The sequence below is a fragment of the Musca autumnalis genome, unplaced genomic scaffold (genome assembly GCF_047663935.1).
Source record: "Musca autumnalis isolate F117 unplaced genomic scaffold, ASM4766393v1 scaffold_2, whole genome shotgun sequence".
NCBI classification, from domain to species: Eukaryota; Metazoa; Arthropoda; class Insecta; order Diptera; family Muscidae; genus Musca; species Musca autumnalis.
In genome coordinates, this window is record NW_027411755.1 from 104,439,750 (window position 1) to 104,462,475 (window position 22,726).

The 22,726-nt window shown below is 34.9% G+C and overlaps 1 protein-coding gene across 3 annotated transcripts in view; it reads left to right on the top strand.

Moving 5' to 3' along the window:
* Nipped-B (Nipped-B cohesin loading factor) overlaps positions 1–15,285 on the top strand; it is a 512,008-nt gene extending 496,723 nt beyond the window's left edge. For all 3 annotated transcript variants that reach the window (XM_073968650.1, XM_073968649.1, XM_073968651.1), the window contains one exon: positions 14,980–15,285. In XM_073968650.1, the coding sequence (XP_073824751.1) occupies positions 14,980–15,129 (150 nt within the window). In that variant the 3' untranslated portion in view covers positions 15,130–15,285. The remainder of the gene's footprint in view (positions 1–14,979) is intronic.
* The last annotated feature ends 7,441 nt before the right edge of the window (positions 15,286–22,726 follow it).

Here is a 22,726-nt window from a genome sequence, read left to right on the forward strand (position 1 = left end):
TCGTGTGTTTTGTGCCTTTTATTACTCAAATTATTTAATTTTCATTCAAAACTATGGGTCTTTTCCATTCGTTTATTTTTGACGTATTCGTTCGTCTGATTTTGTTACAAAAACCAAAAAAAATACGAAAATAAAAAGCTTTCATATGTTTGTCACACGTATACAAACGTCAACCGCTATGAAATCCAAATTGTGTCTTCGTTCATGAAATCGACGAACGAATGGGCAAAAACTTTTTACAAAACCAGGCTGTACGATTTACTTGGCTGTAAACACGCACTACAGTAGCTGAGGAATGGGCTAATACCATTATCTTTCGTACTAATTTAGTTATTATAGGAAAAACATACGAAACATCAACACGTTTCAAATCAAATATTGCATTCCAAAAACGAAATAAATCCGTTTCATTATTTTCACAAATTTGATCAAAATCAAAAAACCTTAGTTCACGAAATTCCGAATCCAATTTTTGCTTTTCATCTTTGTTTACAAAATGTGGAAATTCTTTAAGGATATGTGGGACTTATAAATAAACTGTTAAAATTGCTTTCAAAAAACATGTTTTATGTTGCCACAACAAAAAAGAACCGAAATATTGCCATATTAGTAAAATAACAACAAATCGTCATTTTTTGAACAAAAATCGTCAATTCGTAATTTTTCAATTTTTGGCAAAAAAAAAAAAAAATCGTTAAAATTACCATAAATCGTCAAATCTTGCGGCCGTGCTTGTAACAGAAACTTCTTTCTATTAATTTAATATAAAACATATAGTCTGGTCAAAATAGACACGCGTATAAGGGGGAAATAGCAAAAATTCCCACAAAGCTGAATTTTGGTGGAGAGCTAGGGTTGGCCATTAGAAGCAACGTCCTAAAAGTCCCCATCGATCCCATGTGTGAAAACAAGTTATATGGGGTCAAAGGTCATTTTTGGAGGCATTATTCAGTTTTTTTAATTTGTCTCAAAAACGGTAATACTTAGCAAAAGCCCGCTAAAGTAAAAGTTGTAGACTCAATAATTGTCTACAAGATTGATCTTTATGATTCTTAAAAAAGACTTACCATTTTCGAGATATCTAGATCTAAAGGTCAAATAAAAAATTAGCCGCGTAAGTACATTATGAGGCGAACCGGTTAAAGTAACGACACTATGTGTTAGATACTTCCGTAAGCTTTCAAATGATATCCACTTTGCAGTAATCGGTTCAGTAGAACCGGATCCGCAACCGTTGAAAATTATACATTTCCGTAATCAGCGCAACAAACCCTACCTTCGGACAAAACTTGAAAAAAAAAATCGGAGAGTTTTCGTTGCGGTCGTTCCCGTTGGGCTTTCGATTATGCATGTGGGTTAAATGGGCTATTTTTGCATAAAATGACTCTAACATTGAATAACTCTACTAAACACTCTCCGATTTTGTTGGAATTTTTTTAGAAGATAGCTATAATTTCACTCTTCAAGAAAATATATATTTTTTGGGAGACAGACCCGATTACTTCGCTTATTTTAGCCGGTTCGTCTGAATATGTGCATATTTCCCTTATAAGTGCATAAAAATCATGTGTTTTTTAGAATAGCTATATCTCAAGAATGGTTCCACCTAAGAAAAAAATTATAAGGGTCAAACTTGTAGATAATTTTTCTGTCTACAATATTTACTTTAGTCACTTTTTGATTAAATCAACTGTTTTCAAAAAATAAATCCGAAACCCTAAAAATCCTTAAATTTTGACCTTTGACCCCGAATATTTTTTTTTTTTTTTGCACACATGGGATCGATGGGGACTTTTAGGACGTTGCTTCTAATGGCAAACCCTAGCTCTCCACCAATATTCAGCTTTGTGGGAATTTTTGCTATTTCAATGTCTATTTTGACCGGACTAATATAGAAAATGCGTCAAACTACCCACGGTTACATTTTTAATTTTTATTTGTAACAGCAATACCTAATTTAAGTCGTGACGTACAAAAAATATTCACCTACCTATAACAACAACGCTCTCTGAGCGTCCGTATTACCCAAATACGTTGAATCCGAAATCCCATTTAAAACACAAAAACCGCGACTGAAACTTTATTAAATGTTTTCATTCGTAAAACAAACATTTTTCCTTTGCAATAAATTGTATTTCATGTTTTGTTGGGCTTTTGTTTTCAAAATACAAAACACACACATACATACATTCAATAACATATCGTACGTAGAGTTGGGCAATTGAAAGATCTAGTTCACTATCTAGTTCAGTGTACACCGATCGTTTCTTTGAACAAAATGCGTATACTTAATATCTCACGTTAGTTTGTATAATGTTAGTCATACGTTTTTGAACTAGGACAAAGAACCAGGTCGTTCAATTGCCCAACTCTAATCGTACGTTCTGTCAAAGTTGAAAATGTTCAACTTACAAAAAGTTTACGCTCGACGTATTTCGGTAGTTCTCATAAGAATACATGTGTTCTACTTTTTTCACCACACACGCCCTGGGAATACGGCCGTATTTAGGCATAGCAGTAATCGAGTTTTCTATTGGACATTAGGGTTATGACTTTTTTACAACCTCATATCCCAGTATCATATTGGGATGAACTTTTACATAAGATTACATAAAAGCTTAATTTGAACGTGATTGTATAAAAAAACCTCACGCACAAAATCATTTGAAAATTGTATTTATGTATTTTTGACATTTTTTGGAATAACTATAAGTAGATATAAAAATATATAAATAATAAAATAAATAATAACTAAAGTAAATATACTAACATAACAAGGATCATTAAACACAAAAGATAGTAAATATTCATATTGTTATTGGAGAGGATGAATCTCAGTGGGAGGTTGTCCTTGTTACGGCAGGAGTTGTATAAGTCTTGCATATCTTTGATCGCGCGCTCACAGCACTGGTTGCTTCGGCAATGTTGATTGGAGATTCATCCTTTTCCAAATAGTATTCAAGCATTTGAGAGCTTTTGGGTAGTCATTCAGAGCTGCAGCGGAACAATTGACTACTGAACCAATGATCAGCCCATGAATAAGAAATGAATAAACAGATTTTACACAACCTGCTTCGGGTTTCAGGCATCAGTATAAAAGCAAGTAGAATGGCACGAGAGTTCCAGCATGCATTGCAAATTTTTGGGATCTGCTTAAAATCTACAAAAGGAATCTCACTCTTCTCAGTGAAATGGCGGAAAACATGAGTAAGGTGGAAGAGAAACTCCATGTCGTCTCTCCAGCCACCTGTTTCCTTAATCAAAGTTGTACGATTACTGAAGGCTGCATTCAATTGAGCATAGTTTTTCATCAAATCCTTCACAAAAAAGTATTCGTTGTTTGGTGATATTATAGACGCATGGAGTTCATCGTCCATGACAACCCGAAGAACTCAATCCAGCACATGGTGCTGGCAACTGATTAACTTGGGTGCGGTGTAACCTTTCGCTTCAAACATTTGCTGCAGTCGAACTACAACACCTGTCTTTTTGCCGTTATTGCTTGCCGCTTGTTGTATCGGCAACAATCATCACAATTGATCCCCAGAGGTTGAACTCTTCTAACACATTCTGGAGACCTTCTGCAATTGTTTTAGCTTTCCCATCTTTCAATTTGAGCGCAGTCAATCTAATATCTTTAAATTCCTTCCTGAGGACCACAGCCTGATATTCATAGCTCTCAAGGTGTTTGCCGTTAAAATGCATGCTCCATTTCTCCAGACAAAGCGTGTTTAGCAAGTGGTAAAGAACCAAGCAGCTTCCTTGTAGATAGCCCTGTCGATTCCTGACTGACATTGGGTTGGGATTTCAATGCCTTTAGTGGGAAGCTGCTGGAATATCGTAGCTGCTTTATTGGACGAAATCTTTGAACTTGTAACAAGGCGTCTTGCAATGTCTGTTTGGTTATGCTTCCTTTTGCTCGTTGATGCTGCATTTTCATACTCCCAGGGACTATCTGTACTACTGTCGTAAAAATCCGAGCCACTTTCGTAACAACCAGGTATCGCTGAACCGGTAAATTTGGGCGCACTCGCTTCTATTGTCTTCTTTCGTTTGGACAGGTGAATGGTATTGACACCAGCAGGTTTGCCGATTGAATAACCAACACGGTCTTTGCTCTCAATTTGCAGTTTGTAGGGTTTCTCGTCTTCATTGCACATCCACTCGCCCTTTACATAAGTGATGTCAAATAATTCCATCATTAGATCAAAGTATCGTTTTCTTCTGCTGCGCTCGTAGTCTTTCAGAAGAGTTCTTAGTTTTGCCTGGATGGCTTGGTCCGATATATACGGGAAGTTCAATATTTTATTCCATAGAACCTTAAGCTCTACAGTAATTAGAGCGATCCTCTCTGTCCGTCCTTTTGCTGCAGACTGAAGAAATTTGATGCGACCAATGACGTGTATCTTCAGGGGCATGCGACTCCGTTCACTCAGTGCTGTTTCCACAATTGCCACTATGCCTCTTTTTAATGGGGCTTGAAACTGGACTAGGTTCTTTGTCCAGGTTTCTTTGTTCTTCTCCGCGTTGGAAGCACTCTTCTTGAATGACATGTTATAATTCACTTTTCACTTCACTTTCACCGTTCACTTTTTATATTTGTTCTTTCCGGGGTTTTCGAAACTTTTTGAATGACACAAAACGATCAATGAACTAGGTGTTTATACAAGAATTTTTCAATATTTTTCTGACAGGTACTTATAAATGGGCTTATTTATGATGACATTATACCTGATTCAGCACGTGTGCGTTGTAGAATTTTAAAAAAAAAAATTCCAAAAAATAAAGCTAATAAATGTGGTTTCTGTAGTCAACGGAAAAACACACATCAATAAAAAAATGCAAATCCTTTCCTTCATACATTGAATGTAAAGGAGTAACTCCCATAAATGAAACAGTTGAGCAATTAGTCATAAATTTATGAGAATTTATTAGCATCCTACCGCAATCATAAAAATGAGTTATGTTTTTTTTTTCACTAATTTGCAAATTGTGAGAATCATAAAAAATCGTCAATGTTTCTTCCCGAGAGATACATTCGACTCAACATGTGATACCTTCATTTAATTGTAAATAAAAACGTGAGATGTTCATCGATTTTTATGATCAATGTCTCATTTTGTTCAAAGGTTATGAGGCTTTTCGTGGGAGTAAAAAATTTCATAATTTTCCGTTTTGGGTTTATAAAACTAACAAAAAAAAAGGAAAAAAATTTAAAATTTTTCACAAAAATATTATTTGAAAGTAGTTTGTGCATGACCTTTTTTACTAATTAAATGGAATGAACGTTACCATTGGCTTTAATAGGCAAAAGTTCATTCATTCCTGCTACAGGAAATCATTTTTGAGAAAAAAGTTCAAAAAGTCGTATGCCTATTGGACATAGCCTGAAAAGCTTATGCACTAGGGCTATAACCAAAAAAATACCACCACAAAAAAATAACACCACATTTCTCTATGGCGAAAAAAGTTTCCGCACCAAATGCATTGAAGTTCAGTAATGCATTTTTTAATTATATATATTGTTATATTTGCTTTTCATTAAAATTTTTATTTTTTTGTAATCTAATTAAAAACCATTATCAAACCGTTCTGGACCAATTTGTTCTCAAATCGCGCCATTTCGGAGCATATTAGGAACTTTTGACACTGTTGCAATTGTTGGCTTTTCTTTATAAACTCGTGAATTTAATGTTTATATTTTTGTACCTATCGGACAAGATATTATGGGGTCATTTGCAACGAATTCGCGAAAGTTGCAGGCTGTTTTTGTTGACTTTGCCTGTGAGAATCGTATTTGTGTTCTATAAATATTTTTTCAGACGAAGCAAATTTAAATTTTTAAATAGAAAAAATATGAAAAGGCTTTAGTAATCGCAGTCGGTGCGGAAACTATTTTCACCGAATCGATTTTAGAAACTCGTTTGCGTTATCAGGACAAAATTCCCCACACGGTACTGGTGTTGTATTTTTTTAATTATAGCCCTATGTAGAAGCACCCTTTCTTTTAGAAAGGGTCTATAAAATCACACTTGCTTTTATGTGGCCCCACCTAAGATTAAAAAATTTTAAAAAAAATCACGAATATATTGCACACCTGGGATTAAAAATAAATAAATAAAAAAACAATAAATAATAATAATTAAAATTAATAAGAAAAAGTACAAAAAATCTTCAAGGTACTTGAAATAGAGTCGAACCATTACATGGGGGCTATACCAAAACGTGGACTGATATAGCCCATCTTCGGGTGCAACATTTTAGCGCTCTATCTATTTATTTATTTATTGAATTGTATTCACATGCCACAAGATGTAATAATCTTATAGTAAGGCATGTGATAATATAATGGTAAATTTTACATATTTGGCGTAAGTAAAAGAAGGAACATAGAAACATTAACAAGTTAATTTGTAAAAATATTAAGTTAAGTTACGTAGTAGCAATTATAGTAAAGTAATATTACATACATATTATTGAAATAATTTAAAAAGGTTGCGTTTGAATGATATTGATATGATATCTCAATTATTGCGGACGCTAGAGTGATTACAACAGACGGACAGACAGACGGATATGCCTAGATCGTCTTAGAATTTTATCCTGATCAAGAATATATATATATATATATACTTTATAGGGTCGCAAATGATTAGTTCGATGTGTTACAAACAGAAAAACAAACTTAATATACCCTCCATACTATGGTGGAGGGTATAAAAAAGAACAAATATTTGCACGACCAGTACCATGTGGGGAATTTTGTCCTAATAATGAAAACGCGTTTCTAAGATCGATTCGGTGAAAAAAGTTTACGCACCGACTGTCTGTAACTTTCGCGAATTTGTTGCAAATGACACCATATTCTCTTGTCCGATAGGTACAATAAATATAAACATAAAATTCACGAGTTTATAAAGAAAAACCAAAAATTGCAATAGTGTCAAAAGTTCCTAATATGCTCCGAAATGGCGCGATTTGAGAACAAATTGGTCCAGAACCGTTTGATGATAATGATTTTAAATTAGACTACAAAAAAATAAAATTTTTAATAGAAAGCGTATATGTCATTATAACAAATAAAATTGAAAAATGCATTACTGAACTTCAATGCATTTGGTGCAGAAACTTTTTTCGTGATAGAGAAAAAATTACACCTTATTTCATAATAGTTTTTCATGCTCTACGCGGCTATGTGGTGGTATTTTTGATATTTGCAAAAAATTGCAAAAATTTATATCCCTATTATGCACAGTAGGTGTTTAGGCGAGGGAGGGGAAATCCATAGGTTTCTTCAATAGTTCAGTTACCGTATGGTGAGCAGTGGAGGAGAAAATAACCAAAGAAATAAAAACACAAGCATATAATTTAAATATAATAATATGCTGCAAGTTTATTTGTGACTCTTTTCATACAACAAAATAGATTACCTTTTGTAATCGGTGATAGTGGCGACAGAGGCCTTTTAGTAATAACGCGTAGACGTTATTCTTCAACAAATGACTACCTTCCAAACATTTTCTATCGCTTGCTTGACGCAAAAGTCACTGAAAACGGATTGTTGTGTCTACTGCGACAGTCGCATTTGTTTCCGAAAAGACAAAAATGACTAAAGAAACTGTTCCACTTATGCGGTCCAGATGCATTTTATTATAAAATTGATCAAAAACGAAACAATTTTTATAATACAATGCACCTTTTATAACCGCATTAACATTGAATTCAAATGAATAATAATACGTTTGGTTTACTTTTTTATAAAAGTTGTAAATATACAATAAAGAAACTAAACAGCTTTATTTTCATTTAAATTTTTGTATCAAGTTTGTACCGATTGCTAACAGAACGTCACAAGAACTGAAGAAATCACGTCAATCAACTCATGTTTTATTCTACTTATTACAATTCGCTTAACTGTTTACAAGATAAATTGTTTTTGTAATGCTGCCACTATTGTTTTGAAAACATTACTCTCTATAATAGAAAGTTGTATCAATAATCCAGACTTTAAGCATTTGATTTTGTACAACATAAAGTGTCGCTTTTTTATAATACTGTAAGTCGCGCAGTTGTGACCACATACGGAAAAAAAGCTATAACAACATATTTGTTCTTGTAAATAGACAACATTCGCATTTTTAACTGAATGCAGGCACTTTACGGAGACGCATTTACTGAGAGAAGATATATTTAACTTCAAAATGTGTGGAGGGTAAAGACAAGTGAACGCAGAGGTTCTAAGTGATCGCAGAGGATCCCATGTCATATACTAATACATTTAAAAGTTATTCCACTGAGAGCAAAGTCTAACAAAGTGAGCAAACCGACAACAACCGATGTTCAGCGGCGATCCGCACACTACGGTTTCCGCAGAGGGAATTGTAGAGGAGATGCCAGTGCGCCAATTACCATCCGTGATTGATCGAACAGGGGAAGTTAAGGGACAAAGTATCTAACTTATACAGTAGGGTTATAACTTTTTTGCAATTTTTGCATGAAAACTACTATGAAATACGATGTCATTTTTTCTCTATCGCGAAAAAAGTTTCCGCACCAAATCCATTGAAAGTTCAGTAATACATTATTTAACTTTATTTTTTATAATGACATATGGTAATATTCAAAAATGTTTTACAATCGTTGAAGTTGAGGTTCACCATTTAATAAGTCGCGAACTGTCAATATATTTTATACAATATGAATATATTTATATTAATTGAAGTGTTTTAGCCGGGGTCGCATAAAATGAACCATAACAAATAATTTATGTGGAAGCTGTGTTGGTGGTAATATTAAAAAATGTATAAAAATGTGTTGGAGTTTACTAGTTTTTTTGTGTTCTTTCTTGATTTCTGGTGAAACCACGGAAAATTCAGACCTGAGCTCAAAGAAAGAATTGAAGAATACCCCTTGGGCAACATGGTTCTAATGTATGACTTTTCCATATATACACTGCATCCCCCTTAAATCGATGCTGACATTTTGAAGTTTTGAAATCCGGGTTTTTTGAATTTTTCTTATAATTGGAGGGCGCAACCAGATAATTATCCAAACTATTTATTGGATTGTAGAACTAGTGATTCCACGTCGTTTGATGTATATCTCATGAGTGTGCTTCATACAGCTCCCTAGTAATAGGAGTCCAAAGTCGAAATTTTGGTGCGTAAATTTTCTATAAAAACCTATTTTTTGGCTCCAAAATTTACAACTGTAGCTCAGGTACCCTTGAACCCCACGTGATTTTAGTTTTTTTACGCGCCGGATCTAATGAACCCTTCCGCTTTCAAATCCATCCACTAAAACGGCGGTTATAGATACCTTGAAAGTAGGAAATTCTGCAAAATTATATTTTGATGATTCCGCGCATTGAACCGCGATTTTCTTTCGTTATTTTTACATACATGGAATCCTTTATACCCGATTATATTGTTTTCCAAAACCGTGTGGCATAAATTACCGAGATTCTGGAGTAATATTCGTATTTCGTATAAAATAGAATTTGGTAGCACATCCGCGGTTCTTGACGAATTTGTTTAAAATTTGTTATAATGACGTATTTTTTATAAGCGGTGACTGAAATCGGATGCGCCTTATAATCTTATGTACGAGTACATCACTCAATTTTTACCTACATAAAGGTTTTTTGAATAGTAAGATGCAGCTGGCGGCACACTTTGGCCGCTAAATGAAAAGTGGAAAAATCGCTACATATTAATAGAGATGCACTCGCTGTATCTGAAAAGCGAATGCGCCTTAACAGATTTTAACGAATTCGCGAATTATACGTTTTTTAACTTTTATGTTTTTTCTGTGGTTGTAATTTCAATATTACTTTCTATTTCATAATCCTATTGTTTATCAAAGTAAGCAAATACACTTTCGGGTTTGTCATCGCATTTTCCCTCAAGAAGTTTCAGGGAAGTCCGTCAGTCATTGCATCGAAATTTAGCGAAATAGTAGAATAACTCCCAAAAATGTTTTTTCTATTTTTCGTATTAAACAAAAAAATATATATTTTTGAAATAATATTCCAACAATAAGTTTTCGTCTTTTGTTGTTGCTGTAATATGGCAGTTATTAATCCTATCGTTAAAATGTTGGTCTCATATTTTTCTACGCGTTGTCTAGAATCTCTACGTATTTATACCCTACACCACTATGTGGTAAGGGGTATTATGTGTTAGTGCATTTGTATGTAACATACAAAAGGAAGCGAGATAGACCCATAGTTCCTTCTAGGGATATACATAGTCGATTTATGCATGTCCGTCCGTCCGTTCGCAACATACAGGTCCCATTTTTTGAACGATTTCGCTGAAAATTGGGGAATACCATTTTTTTAGCCGTCGGAAGATCAAGTTCGAACATGGGATATATCGGTCCACGTTTTGGTATAGCCCCCATATAACGGTACCCCCCGATTTACGGTATTTTGACGTATTCAGCTACATTTTCAGACCGATTTGGCTATAATTTGACATTTAGGGTTCTTAAGTGTCAATTAACATATATAACAAAACTTGTGGACATAGGTCCACGTTTTGGTATAGCCCCCATATAACGGTACCCCCGATTTGCGGTATTTTGATGTTTTTAGCTACATTTTCAGACCGATATAGCTATAATTTGACATTTAGGGTTCTTAAGTGTCAATAAACTTATATAACAAAAGTTTTGGACATAGGTCCACGTTTTGGTATAGCCCCCATATAACGGTACGCTCCGATTTGCGGTATTTTGACGTTTTTAGCTACATTTTCAGACCGATGTAGCTATAATTTAACATTTAGGGTTCTTAAGTGTCAATAAACTTATATAACAAAAATTGTGGACATAGGTCCCCGTTTTGGTATAGCCCCCATATAACGGTGCCCCCCGATTTACGGTGTTTTGATGTTTTTAGCTACATTTTCAGACCCATATAGCTATAATTTGACATTTAGGGTTCTTAAGTGTCAATAAACTTATATAACAAAAGTTGTGGACATAGGTCCACGTTTTGGTATAGCCCCCATATAACGGTACCCTCCGATTTGCGGTATTTTGACGTTTTTAGCTACATTTTCAGACCGATGTAGCTATAATTGGACATTTAGGGTTCTTAAATGTCAATAAACTTATATAACAAAAGTTGTGGACACAGGTCCACGTTTCGGTAGCCCCCATATAACGGTACCCCCCGATTTACGGTATTTTGACGTTTTCAGCTACATTTTCAGACCGATTTGGCTATAATTTGACATTTAGGGTTCTTAAGTGTCAATTAACATATATAACAAAACTTGTGGACATAGGTCCACGTTTTGGTATAGCCCCCATATAACGGTACCCCCCGATTTGCGGTATTTTGATGTTTTTAGCTACATTTTCAGACCGATATAGCTATAATTTGACATTTAGGGTTCTTAAGTGTCAATAAACTTATATAACAAAAGTTTTGGACATAGGTCCACGTTTTGGTATAGCCCCCATATAACGGTACCCTCCGATTTGCGGTATTTTGACGTTTTTAGCTACATTTTCAGACCGATGTAGCTATAATTTAACATTTAGGGTTCTTAAGTGTCAATAAACTTATATAACAAAAATTGTGGACATAGGTCCCCGTTTTGGTATAGCCCCCATATAACGGTGCCCCCCGATTTACGGTGTTTTGATGTTTTTAGCTACATTTTCAGACCCATATAGCTATAATTGGACATTTAGGGTTCTTAAATGTCAATAAACTTATATAACAAAAGTTGTGGACACAGGTCCACGTTTCGGTATAGCCCCCATATACCGGTACCCCCGATTTGCGGTGTTTTGGCGTTTGTAGCTACATTTTCAGACCGATGTAGCTATAATTTGACATTTAAAGTTCTTAAATGTCAATAAACTTATATGACAAAACGTGTGGACATAGGTCCACGTTTTGGTATAGCCCCCATATAACGGTTCATTTAAGTTCATATTTTCGTATAGCCCAGATACCTCCAAACTAGCTGTTAATGACATTTGAAGTTCCCACGTTATGTACCGATTTTCGATATTTTGAAGATTCTAGCCAAAGTTTTTAACCGAATTAGGAGTTATTTGACATTAAAGGCTCCCATCAAAAACTGTCAACATAGGCCCATGTTTTATTATAACCCCTATATAACAGTACCTCCCAATTTCTAGCCCACCAAAAATTGTCAACATACATAGTTAGATATAGGCACCATAAAAAAGGGCCTCCCGAATGAAGCATAAATGTACATAAACATTATCTGACATTTTAACGTACCCACTTAAAGTTGGGGACAGGAATGAAAAGTAATTATTCCATTTTAGTTCAGAATATTTTATGGCCGAACTTAATGCTTTTTTACTTGTTTTAATTTATTTTTTTTCGAGTTTTATTTGGACTTTAAATTAGAATAAATTAAATTACTCCAAGATTTTTTTGAGTATTTCTTGATTTTCCGCGAAAATAGAAATACATTTAGTAAATATTTAGGCATCTACGGATAGATATTAAATGCTGTTAACGCTTTATATATACATTTTCTTATTACAGCAAAAATGGAATTTTTAAATATTTGTTCTTTATAAGGGAATAGAACCCCCCATAACTTTGGAGCGCAGCATCCAATTTTGTGAACGCGAACAGATTTGAAACCACGACTTTTTTCTTAATCTATGTTCCAAAAATTGCGGACGTGCTCGCAAAAAAAATTTAACATTTCTTCCAATGGAATTGCAAAAGAAATTTGAAATTTACCATATACACTTTTTGTAAAAACTTATTAATAGTTTTAATCTAATTTAAAATCAATATAAAACCATTTTGGAACAATTTGTTATCAAATCGCGAAATTTCATTTATTGCACCTTTGACAATACTGAATTTTTTTTGTTTTTCTTTATAAAATCGTAATTTTTTTGTTTTTATTTATTGTACCTATCGGACAAGAGAATATGTCGTCATTTGCAACGAATTCGCGAAAGTTGTAGACTGTTTTTGATGACTTTGCCTGTGAGAATCGTATTTGTTTTCTACAAAATATTTATTCAAACAAAGCAAATTTTAATTTTTAAATAGAAAAAATATCAAAACTGCTTTAGTAATCACAGTCGGTGCGGAAACATTTTTCACTAAATCGATTTAAAAAACGCGTTTTCGTTAGAGGTAGTTTACACTATCTATCAATGTCATATGATACGAAATAAAAACATTCCATATTTACCCACAGAGGCAATGTGGAGACGTAGTTTTTTCACATTTTTGCTGGTGTGGACGCACAGAGTAAATGGCGTAAGGAAAATCTCCAATATTACACATATTAGCGAATATATAACGATGAAAAATTTCATGTCATATGACATTTACATATAGTGTAAACTACCCCTTATCAGCACAATTTTCCTCATATGGTACTGGGGTGGTTTTTTTTCGGTTATAACCCTAGTGCACAGGGGCAGTAGTGAAGGTTATATATGTGCTAACTTGTTTTTGTTTTGGCCTTATATCAGTAGGTACTATAAGTCAGCGTTACGACGGAAATAAATATTTATCACTGAGCTATGGATTTATCGTGTTTTCGAATATTAAACCTTAAAGTCTGATCTTGTGTTTTAGTTTCCTCTACTGTACCACCTCTACTATTAGAATCAAAACAGTCCTCTTCTTGGGTTTGGTTACTTGTTTTTGTATTGCAATTTATTTTCAATGCTATTCTATTGCCAGCAGAGCTCCGATTTGCTCGTTTTTACTCGCGAGTGAAAATATTTCGAAAGATCGGAGGTTCTGAACCTCCGACCACCCTTTTCCGAACCTCCGACCACCCTTCTCCGAACCTCCGACCACCCTTCTCCGAACCTCCGACCACCCTCCTCCAAGCCTCCGACCACCCTCCTCTGAACCTCCGAACTTTCGAACAACTTGCCCTTTCCACCTTCAATCTACAGCAACATCAAAAACTGTTCGCTGCCACACACACAAACGGTCAAAAAATAAATACATGTTTCCTACTCGATTTTACTCTTCGAAAAAACCCGTACTCTATTTCGATCACTTTCAGTCCCACTCATTTTTTCTTGCAAAACTCGTACTCTTCAAGTACTCGTACTCGCAAACACTTTTCACTCGCGAGTAAAAACGAGCAAGTCCGAAATATGCTTCGCGAGTGGCGAGTAAAAATAGAGTATACTCGATTTATTTTTTCTACTTGTGTGAGTACTCCCGCTCGATCTCGCTAGAATTTCACCCGCGAGTAGAATTCGAGCGAGTATTTCGGAGGTCTGATTGCAAGAAACGTGAAGAGTTTTGCTTACATACAGGGCCCGAAATAAAATAGGTTCACATATAAATTTCTATTTTTTTTTTTTCATAATTCAGATGACGTTTATTGGATTTTATAATTTTTTGTTATAGAGTTGGGCACTATCCATGATGTTTTAAAGTGCTAAATTTATCTGCATTTTAAAAATAATTCGAGACAACTTCTGGGCTAAATTACTCCTTTGACTTTAACGATCGAAAAAACAAGGATTTGTAAAAAGTTTTCCTCAAATTTATAAGTGTAAATCCTCAATAATTGCCCTGAACCTATAATTATATCGCACCAAAAATAAGGACAACTTTTTTTTAAAATTATACAAATTTTTATTTTGTAGCAAAACCAAATAATTTATATATTGACTTCATGGAGACTACCCAACTCGATAACAATTAAAGTCATCTGAATTATGAACAAATTAGAAATTTACATGTGAACCTATCACTACTTCGGGCACTGCATGTATACTAAACATATTAAGAAGATTTTTAGTTTAATTTTATTTTGCTTTCTTCCGGGAACAAGTGTTAAACCTATGTAAAAGTTGAATTTAAACATTTTAAATTTAAAAACTTAAAAAACAGGTTTCCCCAAAAATATTTATTAACTATTATAATTTTCATTCGTGTGTTCATATTTTAACTAATATGGGAATATTTTTTCTCTTTCATTTTAGGACGGTCAGAACATTCCTTTATCAAAAACGTCAAAATCAGTAATTGCCTTGAAACCTGCCGCACGGAAGCAATCACTTCGGAGTAAACGTAGAAAAAGGAAAATATCGTCGGATGATGATGAAGATTACACAGATAGCGAGTATGTTTAACTTAAGATACAGTGTAAAAATCACCAATGTTATACAGCGACCATGCACGAATCTAGAAATAAGTCATACGAATTATTGTTTCTATTAAAATATATAATTACGTGTATAAATAAATGGAAGGAATTCCTGGAAGTGCCTAGGTCGACCATTTAAAAATAACGTTTGTATTTTTAATATGGACTATCATGTTTTCGTAAGTATTCATAGATATATAGCTGACGTACGGATACCTAAGGATGCAATTAAGTCACATCTATAAGTAATATGGCATGACACCAAATTTCACTCATTCTTATTGCGTGACCCCCAAAAGATGCAGTTCATTTCAGATCTTAACTGGAGTTAATATTTCCCATAGAGACAGTAGTACGAATGCAAATAATAAATCAAAATGAGTTGTTGGCACAAGTGATGTGTAGTATGGAATTAGGGTTATGACTTTTTACAACCTCGTATCCCTGTGTGATGAGTTTTTACTGAAGATTACATAAAATCTTAATTATAAAGTAGTGATTCAGTAAAAAAGCTTTGGACTTTGGACAATTTTTTGAAGTCATTGTAAGCAGATATTTAACTGAAAAATACATAACGTTTTGTTTGTCACTAATTTTATCATCGTATTTATTACATATATATCATTATACCCTCCACCATATGGAGGGTATAGTTAAAATTGTTATTCCGTTTGTAACACATCGAAATATTCGTCGGAGACCCTATAAAGTATATATATTATTGATCAGCATAAAATTCTATGTCGATTTAACAATGTCCGTCCGTCTGTCTGTTGAAATCAAGATACAGCTCGCAATTTTAAAGATAGAGAGTCAATATTTGGTACAGAAGTTTTTATTATTTGCAGGATGGTTGGTATTGAAAATGGGATATATCGGTCCACGTTTTGATATAGCCCCCATAGAACGATACCTCCCGATTTATTTTCGGTATTTTTAAGGTTTTAGCTTCATTATCCTACCAAAATGGCTGAAATTTGGAACGTAGTCTTCTTTAGGAGTATAAAACTTTCCCTCAGAATTTTGTCGGTATCGGTCTACGCCTTCATATAGCCCCCATAGAACGGTATCTCCCGATTTTCGGTATTTTGAAGGTTTTAGCTTCATTATCACACCGAAATGGCTGAAACTCGGTACTTAGTCTACGTTGGTGGTATAAAACTTTCCCCCAGAACTTTGTCGGTATTGGTCCATGCCTTCATAGAACGCTACCTCCCGATTTTCGGTATTTTGAAGGTTTTAGCTTCGTTATCACACCGAAATGGCTGAAATTTGGTACTTAGTCTACGTTGGTAGTATAAAACTTTCCCCCGGAACTTTGTCGGTATCGGTCCATGCCTTCATGTAGCCCCCATAGAACGGTACCTCCGATTTTCGGTATTTTTAAGGTTTTAGCTTCATTATCCTACCAAAGGGTATAAAACTTTCCCCCAGAATTTTGTCGGTATCGGTCCACGCCTTCATATAGCCCCCATAGAACGGTACCTCCCGATTTTCGGTATTTTGAAGGTTTTAGCTTCATTATCACACCGAAATTGCTGAAACTTGGTACTTAGTCTACGTTGGTGGTATAAAACTTTCCCCCAGAACTTTGTCGGTATTGATCCATGCCTTCATATAGCCCCATAGAACGCTACCTCCCGATTTTCGGTATTTTGAAGGTTTTAGCTTCATTATCACACCGAAATGGCTGAAATTTGGTACTTAGTCTACGTTGGTTGTTTAAAACATTCCCCCAGAACTTTGTCGGTATCGGTCCATGCCTTCATAAGGCCCCCATAGAACGGTACCTCCGATTTTCGGTATTTTTAAGGTTTTAGCTTCATTATCCTACCAAAGGGTATAAAACTTTCCCCCAGAATTTTGTCGGTATCGGTCCACGCCCTCATATAGCCCCCATAGAACGGTACCTCTTGATTTTCGGCATTTTTAATGTTTTAGCTTCATTATCACACCGAAATGGCTAAAATTTGGTACTTAGTCTACGTTGGTGGTATAAAACTTCCCCCAGAACATTTTCGGTATCGGTCCATGCCTTCATATAGCCCCCATAGAACGGTACCTCCCGATTTTCGGTATTTTGAACGTTGTGGCCTCAATATTCCACCGAAATGGCTGAAATTTGGTATTTAGACTTCGTTGGGGGTACTCAAACTTCCCCTTTAAATTTGTTGGTATAGGTCCACGCCTTCATATAGCCCCCATGGAAAGGCACCTCCCGATATTCCGTATTTTGAAGGTAGTGGCTTCAATATTCCACCAAAATGGCTGAAATTTGGTATTTAGTCTTCAATGTGAAATAAAACTGTTCGCCAGAAATTTGTCTGTACAGGTCCACACTTTCATATGCCCCATTTCCGACTAAAATTCGTCGGTATAGGTCCACGTTTCGATATAGCCCCCTTAGGACGGTTCCTCCCGATTTCCGTAATACTGAAGATTGGGACGTCAATATCCCACCGAAATGGCTGAAATTTGTTATTTAGTCTTCCAAAACTTATAAAATATTCCAGAAGAGTATTATCAGTATAGGTCCACGTCTTCCTATATTCCCATAGAAGCGTACTTATTGATTTTCGTTATTTTTTTAGTTTTAGCCACATTCTCTTACCGAAATATAGGAAATTTGGTATTTAGTCTTCTTTGAGTCTAAAAGCTTTCCGTCAGAAATTTGTCGGTATAGATCGACGTTTTGAAATAGCCCCCATAGAACGGTGCCTCCCTCACATTGTTTTACCGAAATTGCTGAAATTTAGTATTAAGTCTTCTTCATACACGAAAGGAAACTAATTATTCCATTTTACTTCAATACAACTTGTGGTGAAGGGTATAACAAGTTCGGCCTGGCCGAACTTAACGCCGTTCTTACTTGTTTTATATTATATATAACTTTATTTCATATATCATAAAATTTTAAAAGTGGTTTGTGCGGGACCTTTTTCAATATTTAAATGGAATAAAAGTCATTAATAGGCAAATTTTCATTCATTCGTGCAACAGGAAATAATTTTTTTAAGAATATTTTCATTTCATAGTATTTTTTCAAAAAAAAAATCAAAGTGGTTTGTGCAGAAACTTTTTTATAATAAAAGGGAATGAATGTTATTTTAGGCAAAAGATTATTCATTCTCACTACAGGTAATCATTTTTGAAAAAAAATTTCAAAAAGTCATAACCCTAGTGGGAATGTGTCTTTATTAGGATGTTTGATGGCTGGATTTAAGTGAAATAAATTATAAATAATCCATGTGTAAGACTAGGCATAAGGCGATTTCGGGTGTATTTTATGGAAATTAAATTAAAAAAGAACTCGTCTCCAGAGTCAACTCAAGGAACTACAAAGTTCAATTCTTTATTTAAATCTTGGGTGTTAGCGAATGAATAGTAAGTGAGGGGACTTTTAGATATAGTTGGATATTCAGATTTATTCACAAGAAAAGTAAGTCCACTTTTAGTAAAAACCGCGTCTCTGTTACAGAGTGAAAGTACAAGTGAAAACACGTCGTATGAGACAACGAAAATGGTAAGACAACGGAAATCGTAAGTCCACAAAATGTAGAAATTTGAGTACGAAAAGGTCGTAAGTCAACAGGAAAATTTATATTTTAAAAGAATACTATAGCTAATGTAGTTCAGATGTAATGATAAACGTCATCCATGGTTGCGGTACATTGTAAGGAAGCAGCCTACACCTTTGGATGATATTTGGCGGATCCAAAGGACCAACTTCTGCAACGAAGCCGAATTTTGGTGGAGAGCTAGGGTATGTTTTTAGAACAGTTTGCATGCACGCAAGCTACAAAACAACAACAAATCAAAACATTTGATCTCTCTTGTCCGCTCTTTGTAACCTCAACAATACCAAAGAACAAGGATGCTTTAGAAGCACTGCCCTAAAAGTCCCCATCTATCCCAAGTGTGCAAACAAGTTATTCGAGGTCAAAGGTCAAATTTTAATAGTTTTTTTAGGTTTTCGGATTAATTTTTTGAAAAAGGTTGATCTAATCAAAAAGTGACTGAACCAAATATTGTAGACTGAAAAATTATCTACAAGTTTGGTCTTATAATTTTTTCCTAAAAGGAGCCCTTCTTGAGATATGTATATGGTCCAATAAAATAAAACGGTTATACAACGGCGACAGTCGAAGTATCGTCCAATTCAGAAGAAGAAGACATTAGTACATTACTTAGGAAATTCTGGGAACAAGAGGAAATCGAACGGGCTCCTATCCCTACAGAATCCGACGAGTATTGTGAGCAGTTATACAAAGAAACAGCGCACCGTCGTTTGGACGGAAGATATCTAGTCAAACTGCCATTTAGAAAAGAATTTCCTCAAATCACATTTTTAGAATCGTCTCGGTTCATAGTTTTACGGCAATATGAGAACATGGAAAATAGATTGAACAAAGATAGAAACCTGGCTAAAAGAAGTTTTAAACGAATATATCGAATTCGGACATATGAAAAGTTGTAATTCGAAAGAAATCAAAACAGACTCGAAATACTATCTACCACATCACGCTGTATTTCGACCGGAAAGTAGTGTTTAATGGCTCATGCAAAACAAAAAGTTCGTTTTCACTGAACGATGTCTTGTATCCTGGCCCAATTTTACAAAATGAACTAACATCAGTAATTTTAAATTGGCGCCTTTATAAATATGTTTTCAACGATGACATTGAGAAAATGTACCGACAGATAAGAATACACGAATCTGATGTTCCGTATCAGAGAATTTTATTCCGAAGACATGAAAACGGTCCTATATCTGGCAATAAGAACGTTATTGCAGGTGGCCACAGAATGGCAAATTGAGCGGCAGCTAGCAGCAAATATACTCAGAAAAGAAATACATGTCGATGACATATTGGCAGGTCGTCATACAATTGATTCAGCCCTGCAGGCACAAAAAGAATAGTTTGTAACGTTGGAATCATACGGATTTCCAGTAACGAAAATCACTGCAAATCAGCCAGATCTTCTGGCTGATATATACATCCTCAAGATTTATTAAATGAAGAGCTATTACGAATAGAGGATAGCAGTTGTACAAAAACGCTAGGCATTCGATGAATTGCATTAACGGATAATTTCTCATACAAAACGACGCCACTTTCGGTGGTGGGAGAAATAACAAAACGAAAAATGCTGTCAAATGTTTCTAAATTATTTTATTCAACGGGTTGGTTATCCCCTATAATAATACAAGCTTAGATCTTAATGCAAGATTTATGGCACGACGGGGTTGATTGGTATGAAAAGGTTTCCGAATCCATTAGTTCGAAATGGGAAAACGTTCATAGAACAATTCGACGGGATACAGTCCATTAGAATACACGATGGGTACAGTTCAGTCCAGATAGCAATATTCAAATCCATGGATTTTGCGATGTTTCTCTTGCATTAACCGACTGACATCTTTTCTCGTCTCTAACGTTTTTATATTTAAAAAATTGAACTACCCTTTATAACGTTTTGCGAAAATATTAATTCCTTGCGTTTTATTTCTCATCTCTCTACACACCGCTGATTATTCCTCATTGGCTGTGAGGAATAATTTATAATTAAAAATACAGTCCACTTCATCTTTAATGTTGGGTTTCCTTTGTGTTCCAATTGGCTCTCCTCATCTTCCATAGCAGAAACCCAACCAACAAAGCAGCAACTATGACGTAATGTTATATTTCTTGCAATCGCTAACATGTGTATTTTTTAATTTTATTCTTAATGATTTTACATCTATCATTGTTGCTCTTAAAAAAGGTATTTTATGGAGTAGTTGCTCTTAATAGGAGACCCGCATTTGTACGTTTTTCGTTAGTTTTAAGTTTATTTCTATATGTTTTTATGTCATTAATGTTAAATGTAGAGTTTTTATAATAACATATTGTAATAGTTCCTTGGCCAATGTGCTTTTTATTACAAACTAAAACACAAATTAAAATTAAATTAAAAGCATATTGTGCGACAGTGTACATTAACAGAACAGAAACAGAAATCAGTACAGCAGTACATCTATTTGTAGCCAAGACCAAAGTAGCCCCATTAAAGAAGTTAAGCCTATTATGTGGTGCGGAACTATTATCTTCGTTAGTTAAGCATTTAATTGGGACTCAAAAGTTAACGCCCAACTCTATTTGTCTTTTGTCAGATTCAACCATTGTTTTGGCTTGCTTGAAAAAGCATCCTTCCTCATGGAAAACATATGTCGCAAATAGAACTGCAAAAATAATAATAAAAAAATGTGCCAGATTTCGAATGTAACCCTGGTTTATCCCAGAACTCCTTATGGCCACGATAAAACGTCGAGCTTATCAATCCGCCAGAAGCACTGATTTGAAGAAACGAAAGAAAGAAAATACAGAGTTTTTCGAGAAATATTCCTCATATAAGAGAACGACAAATATAATCACATACATGTACCGTTTTATACAGACTGCAAGAAAGTTATCAAAGCCACCAGAAACTAAAGAGTTGTCAGACGAAGAGATAGAACAGGCAAAAAGGGTTGTAATTAGATTGACGCGACGTTTGCACTATAAACAAGAATACCTAGATTTAAGCACTTTGAACCCTATCATAGATCACGAGGGTCTTCTGAGAGTAAACGGTCGTTTATCAAAGTCTAATATGACACATGACGAACAATGCCCCATAATAATACCAACGGATTCGCACTTCTGTGAACTCTTCCTCAAATTTATTCACGACACTTTATTACACGCTGATATCCAACTAATGACGGCGACAATCCGAAATCAGTTCTATATTCCTCGACTGAGAAGAAATGTCAAGAAATTTTTGCATAATTGTTAAGTGTGCGTAAGGCACAAACAAAACGTAAAGTCTCAAATTATGGCAGCATTACCACCAGAACGCTCAACGCTACCGTTGCCTTTCACGTACACGGGTGTGGACTTCGCGGGTCCTTTTCAAGTAAAGTCGGGAAACCTCAAGAAATCCCCATATCAAAAGGCATATGCATGTGTCTTTGTATGTTTTGCAACAAAAGCGATTCATTTAGAATCGTGCACCAGTTTAACGTCTGATGCATTTTTAGCAACTTTTGCTAGAAAATGTGTCATGTCTGATAACGGCACTAATTTCGTCGGTGCGAGTAGAGAATTATTAACCGAATTTGACATTTTTATAAAAATGTCAGCAAAAGTGATTTCGAATAAATATGTACTGAGAGGATTTCAATGGAAATTCATTCCCCCAGGTGCTCCCCATATGGGCGGCCTATGGGAGGCGTGGGTAAAGAGTTTTAAAACTCATTTCAAAAAAATAAGTGGACAGCAAATGTAGAATTTCGAGGAATTCAGTAATTTCAATTTTAGTAAGAAAGCGTATTAAATTCTCGTCCTCTGTCTCCATTGTGCGAAGATCCCGAAGAGTTAAAAGCTTTGACTCCTGCTCATTTTCTTAGAGGGGTTCGTTAATATTCGCACCGGAGATTCCCTTGGAAAACATATCAGACATTAATCGTTGGGAGAAACTCAAGGTCTTGCACCACGAATTCAGCAGAAGGTGGAAGACGGAATATTTACACGAGATGCACAAAAGATATAGATGGCAAT